The sequence below is a fragment of the Naegleria gruberi genome, assembly GCF_000004985.1.
Source record: "Naegleria gruberi genomic scaffold NAEGRscaffold_50, whole genome shotgun sequence".
Lineage (NCBI taxonomy): Eukaryota > Heterolobosea > Eutetramitea > Acrasida > Naegleriidae > Naegleria > Naegleria gruberi.
In genome coordinates, this window is record NW_003163277.1 from 417,443 (window position 1) to 431,241 (window position 13,799).

The following is a 13,799-nucleotide window of genomic DNA, read 5'->3' on the forward strand; positions in this document are numbered from 1 at the left end:
ATTGCGGGGAATCATGTTGAACAATGTCATCCTTTGTTGGTAACACAACAACAATTTATAGATATTAAAATCGTTGCACTGTCAGATTTTTGTCCATGTCCTTGCAAGTTCCTGAATGGGGACAAAACACCAATAGCTTTCAAGCACCTGAAATGAACAATTTTTGCTCTAGGTAGTTCTCTTGGTTTCTGAAGGTTTACAAAATCAGTACTCACTACAATATTTTAATATTTAGTGAGAGCTGAATTGCGCAATTTGTTGTAAAATTTTTTAAGGTAACTTTTTTAAAAAACCTTAGAAAAAAATGGCAAGAAAGCAAAACAAGAAGAAGCACAACTCTTCTTTCATAGATAAGGGTTGTAACAACCCAATAAATCCACCCCAGGAATTTAACATCTATTCAATTTGTCCAGAATACATGGAAAAACTAAATCAAAGAATTTGCAATAATCTTCTCGATAAGTTTTTGGTAGAGTTTGAACAGGAGAGCCTTAAAGATAGTAAGGAAGAAAAATTCAGAAAGTGGAACGAGATGATTGCAAAGTTGAACAAGGTTGTTGTTCCTAAGAAAACGAAACTATCGAAAAAGAAAACAAGAGTTTCAGTTCTTCCGACTGTTGATTCGCCTTTGAAAACAACACTTATGGAAATAAGGAAAGAGTGGATTCAAAAACTGCGAATCAAAGAAAGTAAAAAGAAAGAAACCACAAGAACATCAGGAAGAGTTATTATTCTCCTTGATAGAAGCATTTCTGATCAAAGAATTACGAAAATCTATTCCGATATCTCCAGAGAGATTGTTGCCAATAATAATTACAAGTACTTTCTGCTTAATGTGTTAGAACACGGCTACCGTGGCTACCACGATTGGTCAAAGGTTCCAAGAGAATATTTAGCTGATGAATACTTTATTAGAAAGTTAATTTCATTTGGCTCAAGCTTCTATGACATTTTACAATACATTTCATATTCAATTTGGAATAATCAAAGACTTATCATTTCATTCTTAAAGAAAACAAGGGGAGATTGCTTTAGTAGTTTTCCAAATGATATGAAAAACCACCAAACATTTGCAGAGGTTGCTGTTAACATGGATCCAAAAAATATGAGATATACTAACCTTAATTCAAAACCAGTTTTTGTCAGGATGATGGCTAAGGAAAATGTGAAATGCTTGCCTTACATTGATCATCAATTGTTATTTGATCAGAAGTTTATGGTTTCTCTCATGTTAGAATTGAATATTAAGAATACGGATTTATTTGGAAAGAAATATCGTTACAATTAAAGAGTGTAATGAATTTATAAACTTCTACTGTTTAACTCTTTTAGAAATATCAGTTTCTTCAGTCGATTCTCTCTTTCTCTTCTCAGTTTCTTCACTATTGTAGTTTCTCACAATGTTTTCAATCACATTGTATGCTTCTAATATTTTCTTATTTTCAAAGCCCTGCTTATCGAATATGTAATCAAATCTATGGGCTAATGATCTTGGCTCAAAGAATCCTCTCTCAGCCAGTTTACCAATGAGGGATGGATGGTTATTGAGAAGAAAATTGAAAAATTCTGTAAAATCCTTCTTGAAATTCTTCTCATAAACATCCACAAAGAATAATTCAATATTAGCACATGCTCTTTCTTCATCTTCTACCCTGACTCGGAGAGTATCTATAATAAGATCACTAATTAGTCTGGAATAGGAATAGGTAACGTGTGTCATTGTACTGCTTGTAAATTTAGGTAATTTGTAGAAATAATGCTTTTCCAAGAGATTCCATAATTGAGTATTTGAGTAGTGATTAACAATTGCTATGCAGAAAAATGAATACACTCTGTAAGATACATCAAAGAGATGACCTCCATTCTCAAGAATCATTTCAACATTTTCAATCAAATCATCCTCATCCTTTGAAAATGCTCTTTGCAGTAAAGTATCAACAAGAGTATTAGAGAGGATTCCATACATTTTCAAAGAATTATCAATGAGTGTTCTTGTGGGTACACTCTCATCATAATAAGACGGAGTACTAAGTGGTACTAGAGTTACATGTTTTGGAATTTCGATTCCATACTGCAGAGGCCCAAAGTGAGAAAGACCTTTTGTGTAATTTAATCCCATCTTTTCCATTAAAACCAAATCTTGTTCAGTCAACTTATCCTCATTCTTATATTCGCCAAAACGAACCAAATCATGAAATACTAATTTGATAGATTTTGATTTTGCTCTTCCACAAAACATTCCTTCAATATCAGATAATGTCATTCTACAGGATTGAAATAAAACACTCCTCAAATTGGTGCATTTAGAAAAATTCAAAGATTTAGCTTCGAATGAACATCCAACAAATGAAATATGTTCCACAGTCTCAAAAACAGTACAATCACTCATCCTAAATGTTATTCTATCGTTTGTGTTTTCTCTAATCGTCCTCTTATCATACATTAAATTATCCAGTAAATCCTTTGTAATATGCAAATCAGAAAAGTGAATTCTTTTTGCATTTACAAATACAGTACTCAATAAATTTCTAAATTGTTTTAAAATTAAACTTTTTGATGCCTTGTCACGAGAGGGAATTTCCTTCTCATCAGATAAAGCTGTTAGTTTAATTCTGGTTGGGAAGGAATTAGAGGTTATAGCAGACGAATCAAGTGCAAAGGCCGAAAGTGCAGAGAGTCTATTTTTTCCAGCAGTTTCTATTCGAAACTTTAACCATCTGGTCATCCGAAACTCATCATAAATTGCCAAGTGTTGTAATGCTCCTTGATAAAAGTATGAATTGACCATTTGCATCCGAATACATTGTTCTACATTCAAATAGGAACAAATTTCTTGTACAACATTTGCTGTTATAGTATCATGTGAAAACAAGAGAGATTGCAAAAAATATTACAAACTAAATCTTTCCACTACTTCATGAATTACCTACCATCTAAATGTACCACTTTTGATTTTGGCATTTTTTATTGAGTTTGTGAATTGTTACGTTTTTTTTACAATATGAGATAGTTCATTGAATTGGTCATCCAATCAATACAATAAAAATCAGAAATTACAAATATTTGATTGATAATTTCCAATCTGTTGGTGCATTTCATTAAATTGGAAGGAGGTTGCAAGTAAAGAAGGTCAACCAGGTCATTGAGATCTGATTCATTGAGGGTAATGTCATTGTTAAGGATTATTTTGGAGGATAATCTCTCATTGAATTGTCCACTGATGAGTTTGGAGAAGAATTGGGAAGTGATTATGCAAATTTCAGAGTCAATGGAGAGTTTCAAGTTTCGGTTCGTTTCTAATGTCAGAGTTAAATCACCCTTTCGTTTTCCACTTTTAATTTCCTCTCTCAAATAGGAAAAATAGTCCAATAAATCTTGCAATGGAAACTTAAAGTCAACTAAGGAAGCATGTTGAGAATCATTAGTTGAGTTTCTGACTTCTTCACAAATTGGCCTCAATCTCGGAATGGATTCGCATAACATCAATTCCTCCTCAACATTATCCTTATTCGAAATTAGTGATTTTCTAATCCTATTAATGAGATAGGGATGAAGAGTTTGTTCTAATTTTTTGAATTGTAAAGTTGCCCTGAAAAGTTCAATCAAATCCAATAATTCAGCATTCAATTCTTTTCCTACGAGCCAATCTTTCAATAATTCAACACAATTAACACTTGTTTCCATCTCAATTCCATTCTTTAATTGATCTTCCTTCATTAGTTCACTTTCGTCCAATCTTTTCATCAAAATTAAAGGTATCAAGGATACGAATCCTTCTCTCGACTTTACAGGAATCTTTTTCATTGGTAAATTCGAATCTAGAAACCTTTCCATACCACCAATCAACTCTTGTTCACCACAAATCTGTAAATCCAACTCAACCAAGGTGTCCAGATGAGGTTTCTCAACGCATGGATTATATCCACCAATTGAATAGCATTTCTTTTCAGAAAATATCAGAAACGAATCATAGTACATGTTCAATAAATTTGAATTGCTAATCTTGTACCATTGATTGGTGTGAATGTCAATAATCATCACTTCATTAATGTAATGTCTTCTGTCGTAGTGATCATTAATTAAACCATTCGAAACTATTAAATATCGATCCATGAATAAATTACCTCCCTTATTGTAAGATTTGATAAATTGTCGATTATCATCATAAGAAATGAATCCTGATTTAACTAAATTTGGAGCACTAAATGCAGACCATTCCTTTTTTTGGAAGGAATAAATGTGGAGGGAGTTGGTGAGAGGACCGAAAGGTTTCTCTCTAGTCTTACCTGCATAGATTATCAATTCATCCTTTGATTCACAATACACAGAGGTGTGATAGGCAAGTTTAGTAAATTGTGGAGCAGTGGACGAAACTCTTTCGTTTGATGTAGACGAAAGAAGAGAAGAAGCAGAAGAGAAGAGCACACTTGGTACTTGAAGCATGGGATTCGCTGGTTTGATATTCATATCTTCTGATAGAAATTTCCATGTTTGACTGTCAAGATTAATCTCAATAATCTCATTCGAATATTGATCAGTGTTATATTCGTAACCTGCAATAATGTACAGACAATCCTTTCGAATAAAACTTGAATGACCCTCTCTTCTTGGAAGTCTTTCCCTCGAATAGATATTTTTCTTTGAGATTCGAACAGGGTTTAGAATCGTCCATTCTTCAGTCTTTACGTCAAATTCGTATAGATTATTTGAGGAAATAACCGAACTTGTTCTTCCACCGAATACGTAAATCTTGTTTCGTTTAGGACAAGCACTCACCGAGTGATAGAAACAAGGATTCAGATAAATTCTACTATTAGTTGGAAGTTGATTCGTCTGATTGTTGGTAGACGAAAGTAAAGAAGGACCAACAAGTTGATTCTCAAATTCTCTACACTCTATGAATGATGGAAGTACTTTCCACTTTTTACTTTCTATATTATACTCCAAGAAACTATTCGAATTCAATTCTTTCCTCGTACTCCCGCCAAAAACATATATCTTTGAGTTTAGAATAACTGCCTTGTGTAGATGAATCCCAAATGGAAGGGAAGAAGGTAAATCATTGGCGAGATTAGGATTATTTGTTGATTTTCTAATGGAAACTCGAGCCAAATCTTGTTTTTCCTCATAATTCGAATGTGGTTGAAAGAGAATTAAATCAGCACCACTACTTGATGAAGAATCTTTTTGTAATTCTAACCAGTTTCCAACAGGCTTTGAGTTTCTTCCAAGTTTCGACTCTACACTTTGCAATACTCCCATTTTTTAATTTGACTAATTTACAAAAAAGGAATTTGTAAAAACGTCGTTATGTGTATTGAAAATGTTAATATTCTTCAATATTCCAATTAAATACTCGGTCATTCTTATTTTCGAATGTAATTATCTGAAACTTTTCTATCTACTCTGTTTACAACAATATGAACTTTGCTTTTCTTCATTTTCCATCTGGAACTTTGAAAAAAACATTTTTAAAATTAAATTGCTTTGAGGATCCTCAATTTGAACTTTGAAAAAAAATGAGCAAAAACAAAGCTAACAATAATTCTAACAAATCTACTGCACAAATTGTGGATAACAAATTGGACATGTCGAGTGTGAAACGTTATGTACCAAAGCAAAGATCTGCAATGGCAGGACTTAAGGAGACAGTTCAGAATAATTCGGAGAATGGAGTGGTGACATTGGCAGGTAATAAGTTTAAAACACCCAAGTCAGTATTGTGTTTTATTCCACCAGTTGAAGTTTGGGAACCAATTCAAGAAATTAGAAATAAGTATGCAAATGTTGCAAGATGGGTAAGTTGCTAATTTGACATGTTTTGATGATTATTGACATTCAATAGCCACAACCACACATTTGTTTATTGTACCCTTTCGTTCCGAGTGAATTATTTGATGAAGCTGAAACTCTTTTGAAACCATCTCTTTCAAAAATCAAACCATTTGAAGTGACTCTTTCAAAATTTTCATATTTTAATACAATTGACCATTTGACAACTAAAGGACAAGGAACAATTCACTTTGAACCAGATAAGGACAGTTATGAGAAGATGAAAATTGTACAAAAAACATGCTTTGATTTATTCCCATATTGTAATGCCTTAACAAAGAGAGGATCTTTCAGACCTCATTTAAGTGTTGGAGTTTTTGACATTGACACTCTGGATGAAACAATGAAACAATTCAAGAGTGAATGGAAGGATTTGACATTTACATTGGATCATGTTTGTTTGATGAGTAGAGTGGATAATGAATCACCATTTGTTATTTCACATAGAATTCCATTCGAAGGAAAATAACTTGGTGGAATTTCATCAACTTTCGTTTGATAAATAGATTGCCAATTCGTTTTTGAAAAGGGTGGAATAACATTGTTGCTTGGCATTTAACATGCTACTAGTTCATCAATAAACTCTACTCTTTTTTTGATAAACCATAGCTTTCACCACTTACTTAATCATCCAATATTCCTATTGGTTTCATGGATGCTTGATAGTAATCCCAATCTTCATGATTATTTCTATCATGATGATTCTTTTGACAACAATTCTTCCAACATTGAACACAAGAGAGGGCAATATTCTTTCCCTCTATTGGATTTGAAAAGTAAATTAAAACATTAAAGAAACCAACCAGTGGTGAAATAATTGTGTGAATTAAACTCATGTAATTGGAATAATCTGTATCAGTAATGAAAAAGTTTGAAATTCTGTGAAAGGTTGGGATTATATAAATGAGAACCATCATGATTGGATATCCCATCAATTTAGAATAGGCCTTAATTCTCTTTCCTTTTCTGTGATCATCATCTCCGATAGTACTCATACCAACTTTGAGTATAAACAATGATAAATTAACTTCAATTATTGAAATACTACTTACCCTTTCCGAAATTCCTGCACACCTTCGCCAACACAATCATATACAACACCAAAACAAGTATAATTGAAATCCAGAGAGGTCCATAAAAAGCACCATAAGTCCAAGTAACTCCCATTGGTTTGTTCTGATCTATCCAACACCACTTTCCAGAATTTCCATAAGTACTTCCAATGAAAGGTAATCCAGTTAATAAACCAGAAACAAGAAAGACAATTGTGATGGAACAACCTTCAAATAAAAGTACTGATTTCTTCCTTGTTAATTTCCTTAGCACAATGGATGAGAAGAGAAAGATGGCAATTACAACACTCCAAATGAAGAACCCTACAGAGAAGAATCTGTATCAATATTCAGCCATGATTATTTCATCACCATCATCACATGGTAAATTAATTATGATCAAATCATCCAAGATATTCCTTAGTAAATAATAAGAAGAAATAACAACACTTACTGATTACAAACAGCCTGAAATATACACACCCAATCTTGATCCGTCTTGTAGGCTGTATAGAGTGTTAGCAAGTGATTCAATGAAGCAAATAAGAGAAAGGTTTGCAAATAGGACAAGAACCTCACTGATGGAAGCTTAAAAAACCTCCTCCGAAACACCACAATCACATAAATCAAGAATGAAAAACATGCAAGAGCACTCAGAAAGCCAGAGCATGCTCTCGCAAGTGCAATTGCTGTTTTCCACATATCTGGCGTCATCATATTTTCTTTTTTTCTTCCAATAACAAGATTTACTCTGTTGCTCTCCGAACTGTAATGATGAAGATATTATATCAGATTGAATGATAATCTCGCTGGACTAGTACGATAATTATAGACGAGAGCAAACAAAGGGATACTTACTCCTCTCTTTAATATAATCTTGTTATTTATTGTTGGTTGTTCTTCACTTTAAATAACATAAAGTCTTCAGGGTTGGTATCAGTCAACATTTAACAACATCAAAACCAATAAATGATGAAGATTATTACTTCTGTCAATTACCGATTAATGATGAAGAAGTGGTAAAACCCCCATGATGAGTATTCCGTGTTTTAATTGTTTAATGTAAATTACATGTTGGTGATGCTGTTGACTGGAGAGGTGTGAATTAGCCAAACATTTTATTTTTTTTAAATTTTAAAATCATTATTCTTATTTGTAACGACTTGTTTAATATTATTGTAAATGGCATGACTTTTTTTGTTTTTTCTTAAAAGCAGGATCATTCCACATATTGATACCTCTGACCATCACTTGGTGAAGGTCAGCCATTCCACTATTGTTAATAGCACCTACTTCAACATAGGTGAAACATCCCATTCTTCTGGCCAGCAGTATTCCTTGCTCAGTACTTGATGGTTTTCTATGTCTCTTAACCAGTAGCTCCCTTCTCTTGATTGGATCATCCCTTAAATCAGTTTTGGTACAAATCAGAATAATTAGACTATTTGGATGGAGGCGATTGATTTCAACAATCCATTTCGAATAAACGTTACGAAGGGAGGTCTCTAATGAACAGCTAAAGCAAATACAGAACATGTCAGTCCCAGGGTAAATATATCTGCGCAATCTTCAATGTTTTGTTATAATAATTTAAAATCAATTGACTATTTGATAATTACCTATCGAATTCTGTAAATCATTCAATGAAGAGAATATTCTTAATTGACTTACCATAATGTCCTTCAGAATCATGTAATTCCAAATGACAAACTCTTTCATCGACCAAACAATTCTTTGAGTAATTGTCAGATGAAGTTGTTGGTAAATGTTCATATTGTGGAAACGAATCTGTACTAAACGTGTACAATAAACTGGTCTTACCAACAGTGTCATCTCCTTAATTCCCAATAATTTAATGAAAATAATTGAAAATATTTCACACATACCCACTAGAACTATTTTGTAATGACTTGAAGTTACATTACTATTCAATTTGTAGTTTAGTATATCTTCCTTAGGTACATAAATATCATTCCACGCATAATAACCTTCAATTTCTCTCGTCAGCTCTTGCTGTTCTCTTTCTGCATTAATCATCCACTCTCCAACTAATTCAATCAAATGTTGCTTGTAATTTTCAGTATATTCCACATGTTTAGTATAAAGTTCAGATTGTAAAATCACAACATCATATGTTCCTGTTGTCTTATTCCATCGGTTGGTCTTACTGGCCTCCGAAAACCAATGAATCCTCTCCATGTAATAATCTTTCCAATATTGATCTTCTGTTGTCAGTTGACATATTCTCAATTGTTTAGAAGCTAATTGTAATTTACACAAATCTGTAATTTGCAGGAAGGAAAGAACCAATCGGAAAATGTCATCATTCAGCACAGAATTATTAATGTTGAATTCCGACTGTTTCTGTTTTTTATGTATCATACTTTTAATCAAAAAAAACACGTGAAATTTGTTCTGTTGATTGTGATGATATTTTTTTGAGAATATTGTAAAGGTGTTTGTAGTTGTTCTTAGTTCATCATATTAGCACAAGTTAACCACTACTGGGTAGGGAAGGAAACTTAGTTTTGATTTTTGTAAACAGTTGGCAACTGGCCTATATTCATTGAGTTTGTTTTGATGGATAAATTTTGTTATGAGAGTGATGAATTAATCTTTAATTTTAAAATTCGAAAAGTGGAATTCTTCATATTATTTAGAACTGTGAACTTGGTGTGAACCACCTGCTTTAAAAAGAAGAATGCAAACTTCATCTCTTACAACAACATATCAAAAAGAATACCTCCACAACAACAAGATGCAACAACAACCAAAAGTCAACATTATCGAGCAAGGAAACATTTGGACCATTGAAAATCTTTACTCACCAGAAGAATGTCAACAACTCATCAAGATTTGTGAATCGAATGGATTTGTGGAAGCTCCATTCAATGCCAATATGGCCAAAGATACAAGAAATAACGATAGAGTGATTCTTGATTTACCACAACATGCTCAATTGTTTTGGGAAAGAGTTTCACCTTATTTACCTCAACATGCTTCTCAATTGGGAAATCAAGTATTGGAAAGTAATGCAAAATCTGGATTTCAATTGTTAAATCCAGGATTTTCGAATAGATTGAGATTCTACAGATATAAGAAGGGTCAATATTTTGCTCCCCACACAGATGGTTGTTATTTTGATAATAGAGATAAATATGTGGACCAGTCATTCTTGACAATCTTGCTCTATTTGAATGATGTCAATAATGCTGGAGGAGAAACTAATTTTATTCAAAATGGAATCAAACATAGTGTTCAACCAAAGAGTGGATCTGTGTTGATATTTGTGCATTGGAATTGTCACGAAGGTGCTGAGGTGACATCTTCTAATGCTTTGAAGTATGTTATGAGAACAGATGCAGTTTTTAGAAGAATTAAATAAAAATCAATCTGATCTGATAGACAGATGTAAAATTGTTCTGAGCCTCAAAGCAAAATCAATTGCATTAGCCGGGAGTCGAACCCGGGTCACCAGCTTGGAAGGCTGGTATGATACCGTTACACTACTAATGCTCTTGTCCCTTAATAATAATTCCCAACATTATTAAAATCTATTAAGGAACAGAATTGCCACCAAAATAATGCAAAGCAAAATTTCAGACGCAGACTGCAGGATTCGAACCTACGAAGGTTTCCCCAACAGATTTCAAGTCTGTCGCCTTAACCACTCGGCCAAGTCTGCTACATTTGGGTAAGAAATATTACAAATTTGTGCAATCTAACAATGACTGTTTTAGATGTCATTCAAAATTTATTGATTGGATTCCTTGTAGGATTGAGCTACTAACTTCATTAGTTCTTTTCGATCGAGATGTGGATTCTTATCTTTTAGTTTCTTGTAATTTTCCTTCATAAATAAATTATACTTGGTTGGTTGCTTGGTTTTTCCAATTGGTTCCAATATTCCAGTGCAAACTCCACACCTTTGTTTTGTGGTATCAACAGATTTGGAATGTCTCTTTACAATTGATCCACAATCCGTGCATTGCCACTGATATTTATATTCAATATCGTATGAGTGGCAAGTCGTGATTGGAATGTCAGGATAGTATTTCTGAATAATTCCACCATATAAATAAAATGTTTTACCATGGCCTGTAATGCCGTCGAACATAAATGAAGCAGCATGACACATTTCGTGAGCTAGTGTATGAACAAGTCTCTCTTCACAATCACAAACCTTTGTGGACATTTCAATGGCACATACCTTGATTTGTGATTTAGTGATTGTAAAGAGTTTACACAACCCAGCAGTTTTCCTCAAATGTTGATTCCATAATAAATATGCTTTCCCTTTCAGATCTTTAGCCTTACCCTTTGTAACTTTCATAGCTGGAAGTTTGTTTTGGAAGCATACCTTGTTGAATTCGTCATAATATTTCTGTAATAAATCATCTCTGACCTTTTTGAATTTTTTGGCATCCATCTTTTCAAAAGTTAATGTCTTTGAATTTTTGGAACTTTTTGCTGGCTTTTTGTTAGTTAATATGGATTTTTCATGGAAATCATCATCATCGTCATCAATTTCAATAACATTGGTATCAATCTTGTTTTTTGGGTTGGATTTTGTTTTCGTTTTGGATTTCTTAATTTGTGGACTTTCTGCTTCCATTTCGTCATAGTCCTCATCATCGTCATCATCCTCTCCACTACTTTCAGCATATTCCTCATCACTCTCCTCGTCAAAGTTGAAATCCTCTTCATCAGATGATATTGCTTCCTCCTCCTCCTCCTCAGAAGAATCACTCAGCTCAAAAGCATTCTTTTTCTTTTCCTCCTCCTCAAATTCCTCAATAATATCCTGCCCCACAATATCAGATTCTTTCACCCAAGTATTTTCACTACTTGGATATCCCTCCCATTTCACATAGTATTCAACAAGCTTATTTTTCACTCGTTTTTTAATGATCCTTTCAATGGAATAAACATCATCTTTCTCCTTATCCTTCTCAAAATCATATTCTTCCTCAGAATCTGAATGATCCTCAATCACTCGCTTTCCAAATGATTTTCTCGATTTTCTTCTCACTGGCGAAGTGTTTGCCATCTCTTCATCACTTTCATCATCATCATCGGAAATAGCAATCACAACTCTTTCATTAAATTCATTTCCAGATTTTCCGTGATGGTGATGATCAGCAGCTTCTTGAGTGGCTAATAGTGGTGGTAATGTTGCTTGCTCCTCCTGGAAATGTACAGTACTTCTTCTTGGTAATTCCTGCTCTTCTTCCTTCTTTAATAGTGCAATTGGTTGCTCAGGAAGAGTGTTATCACTTTCGGAAAGGAGACCTTTTGGAAGAATCGTCTCTGGATTCGAAAAGAAATCATGCCAAGTAATTGAACGCCATCCAAATTCGTTACACATGTTCAAGTATCGATTACGAGTTACTTCATATGAAAATTCTTGTTCTTGATAAATATTCATTTTTTTTAAATGTTAATTTTCCAAATATTTTGGCGCCAAAGTGATGTGCAATATTGATGAATTTATTGGAAATTAGCCATTTCATAGACCTCCTCAATGAGTGTAACAAAACAACTTCCTTAACTCACGGGAAATATATTAATTAGGAGTTTGGATTGGTTTGAGTAGTCCTTGGAGAGTTGGTGCAGACCAACAATTCATCTTTGATTTCAACATGATAATAGTCTTACAAATACTTTACAACATTATGTGGAGATGATCTCATCCGAATCATGGAGAGCTATTCGAGTCATACACTTCAATCCGGAGTTGCTCCTCTCTATAAAAGATAGTGAAACTTGTAAGCAACTCCATAACAATTGAAAAAAAAACTGTGATCGTAATGAAAACTTTCCAATCTACAACTATTGCAATCATTGCAGCAACATGCATGCTCATTGCCATGATGCTCTCATGCACCAATGCTCAACGTTTGTCTACTCAATTCGGTCACTTGATGAGCTCACAAGCTCTGATCAAGCAAATTAATTTGGATCCACAATCAACATTTAAAGCTCAATTGTATCCAAGATTTGAGTGGGGTCATGTGTTGGTGAAATTAAAATGAAGGTCAATGTGGTGCTGTTTGGGCAATGGTAAGTTTTTTAATTCCGATCTAAATGATCAATAATTATTATTTTGCAATTTCGAATATTAATTTTTATTGGAAACCATTTAGGTTCCAAGTGCTACAGTTTCTGATAGAATGTGCGTTCAATCGAGTGCTAAATTCCAAGAAAGATTATCCACCCAATATATTTTGGAATGTGATACTAGAGATTTTGGATGTAATGGTGGTTATTTGAATACTGAATTCGAATTTGAATTAAAGAGAGGTATTCCAACTGAAAAATGTGTTCCATACTCTGCTGTTAATGGTACTTTGGCTAATTGTCCATCCAAATGTGTCAATGGTGAACCATTAGTTTTATACAAGACTAAGGCAGTTCAAAACCTTACTGGAGAGCATGATATGCAACAAGCCATCTTACAAGGAGGAAGTATTATGACAGAACTTGACATGTATCAAGATTTCCTCTATTATTCCAGTGGTGTCTATCAACATTCTGCAAATTTGAGACAACCAATTGCTAAGTTTGTTGTCAGAATTATTGGATGGGGAGTTGAAAATGGTGTTAAATATTGGATTGTTCCAAATATTTGGGGTAAAACATGGGGAATGCAAGGTTATATCTGGATTCGTGTAAGTATTGAAGGAAATTATTTTTAAATTTAATTTATAATATTTATTACAATTATTGTAAAATAGAGAGGTAATAATGAAAGTAATATTGAAAAGGATGCATTCGCTTTCCAAGTTTACTAAACAACTTCATCCATACACAAACTATTCAATAAAATAATTGAGTTTTAAAATAATTATACCAAATCAATATATAATATATATACTCGTTTATTAATTCCATTTAATGGACATCCAATCATAT

At 33.3% G+C, this 13,799-nt stretch overlaps 9 protein-coding genes and 2 non-coding genes across 11 annotated transcripts in view; 3 read left to right on the plus strand and 8 right to left on the minus strand.

Moving 5' to 3' along the window:
• Positions 1 to 1,237: 1,237 nt before the first annotated feature.
• NAEGRDRAFT_81101 (uncharacterized protein) lies at positions 1,238 to 2,983 on the minus strand. The gene is made up of 2 exons (XM_002672932.1): positions 2,931 to 2,983; positions 1,238 to 2,847 (listed from the first exon to the last, which is right to left on the minus strand). The coding sequence occupies exons 1-2, from the start codon at positions 2,959 to 2,961 to the stop codon at positions 1,313 to 1,315; spliced, it is 1,566 nt and encodes a 521-aa protein (XP_002672978.1). The 5' UTR covers positions 2,962 to 2,983; the 3' UTR covers positions 1,238 to 1,312.
• Positions 2,984 to 2,994: 11 nt separating this feature from the next.
• On the minus strand, positions 2,995 to 5,262 carry NAEGRDRAFT_51960 (uncharacterized protein; the record flags this gene model as incomplete). The annotated part of the gene is made up of 1 exon (XM_002672933.1): positions 2,995 to 5,262. One exon carries the CDS (start codon positions 5,260 to 5,262, stop codon positions 2,995 to 2,997), a length of 2,268 nt encoding a protein of 755 aa, XP_002672979.1.
• Positions 5,263 to 5,519: 257 nt separating this feature from the next.
• NAEGRDRAFT_81102 (endonuclease/exonuclease/phosphatase family-like protein) lies at positions 5,520 to 6,423 on the plus strand (the record flags this gene model as incomplete). Its single annotated transcript, XM_002672860.1, has 2 exons — positions 5,520 to 5,798; positions 5,846 to 6,423. 2 exons carry the CDS (start codon positions 5,520 to 5,522, stop codon positions 6,299 to 6,301), a joined length of 735 nt encoding a protein of 244 aa, XP_002672906.1. The 3' UTR covers positions 6,302 to 6,423.
• Positions 6,424 to 6,455: 32 nt separating this feature from the next.
• On the minus strand, positions 6,456 to 7,601 carry NAEGRDRAFT_72027 (uncharacterized protein; the record flags this gene model as incomplete). The annotated part of the gene is made up of 3 exons (XM_002672934.1): positions 6,456 to 6,832; positions 6,885 to 7,222; positions 7,339 to 7,601. 3 exons carry the CDS (start codon positions 7,599 to 7,601, stop codon positions 6,456 to 6,458), a joined length of 978 nt encoding a protein of 325 aa, XP_002672980.1.
• Positions 7,602 to 8,057: 456 nt separating this feature from the next.
• NAEGRDRAFT_72028 (rho GTPase) lies at positions 8,058 to 9,266 on the minus strand (the record flags this gene model as incomplete). Its single annotated transcript, XM_002672935.1, has 4 exons — positions 8,058 to 8,451; positions 8,504 to 8,513; positions 8,556 to 8,720; positions 8,771 to 9,266. 4 exons carry the CDS (start codon positions 9,264 to 9,266, stop codon positions 8,058 to 8,060), a joined length of 1,065 nt encoding a protein of 354 aa, XP_002672981.1.
• A 371-nt stretch (positions 9,267 to 9,637) lies between these two features.
• Positions 9,638 to 10,287, plus strand: NAEGRDRAFT_81103 (uncharacterized protein). Its single transcript, XM_002672861.1, has one exon. It carries the CDS (start codon positions 9,643 to 9,645, stop codon positions 10,267 to 10,269), a length of 627 nt encoding a protein of 208 aa, XP_002672907.1. The 5' UTR covers positions 9,638 to 9,642; the 3' UTR covers positions 10,270 to 10,287.
• A 42-nt stretch (positions 10,288 to 10,329) lies between these two features.
• Positions 10,330 to 10,400, minus strand: NAEGRDRAFT_t550. The gene has a single exon. It is a non-coding gene; the product is annotated as a tRNA-Gly (tRNA).
• Positions 10,401 to 10,488: 88 nt separating this feature from the next.
• Positions 10,489 to 10,569, minus strand: NAEGRDRAFT_t549. Its single transcript has one exon. It is a non-coding gene; the product is annotated as a tRNA-Ser (tRNA).
• A 69-nt stretch (positions 10,570 to 10,638) lies between these two features.
• NAEGRDRAFT_51962 (SprT domain-containing protein) lies at positions 10,639 to 12,312 on the minus strand (the record flags this gene model as incomplete). The annotated part of the gene is made up of 1 exon (XM_002672936.1): positions 10,639 to 12,312. The coding sequence occupies one exon, from the start codon at positions 12,310 to 12,312 to the stop codon at positions 10,639 to 10,641; it is 1,674 nt and encodes a 557-aa protein (XP_002672982.1).
• A 382-nt stretch (positions 12,313 to 12,694) lies between these two features.
• NAEGRDRAFT_81104 (uncharacterized protein) lies at positions 12,695 to 13,728 on the plus strand (the record flags this gene model as incomplete). Its single annotated transcript, XM_002672862.1, has 3 exons — positions 12,695 to 12,898; positions 13,031 to 13,555; positions 13,622 to 13,728. The coding sequence occupies 3 exons, from the start codon at positions 12,695 to 12,697 to the stop codon at positions 13,676 to 13,678; spliced, it is 786 nt and encodes a 261-aa protein (XP_002672908.1). The 3' UTR covers positions 13,679 to 13,728.
• Positions 13,729 to 13,755: 27 nt separating this feature from the next.
• NAEGRDRAFT_83263 (phospholipase) overlaps positions 13,756 to 13,799 on the minus strand; it is a gene marked incomplete at its 5' end in the record, with an annotated part of 1,739 nt that continues 1,695 nt past the window's right edge. Inside the window, one exon of the mRNA XM_002672937.1 lies at positions 13,756 to 13,799. Coding sequence (XP_002672983.1) covers positions 13,769 to 13,799 — 31 coding nt within the window. The 3' untranslated portion in view covers positions 13,756 to 13,768.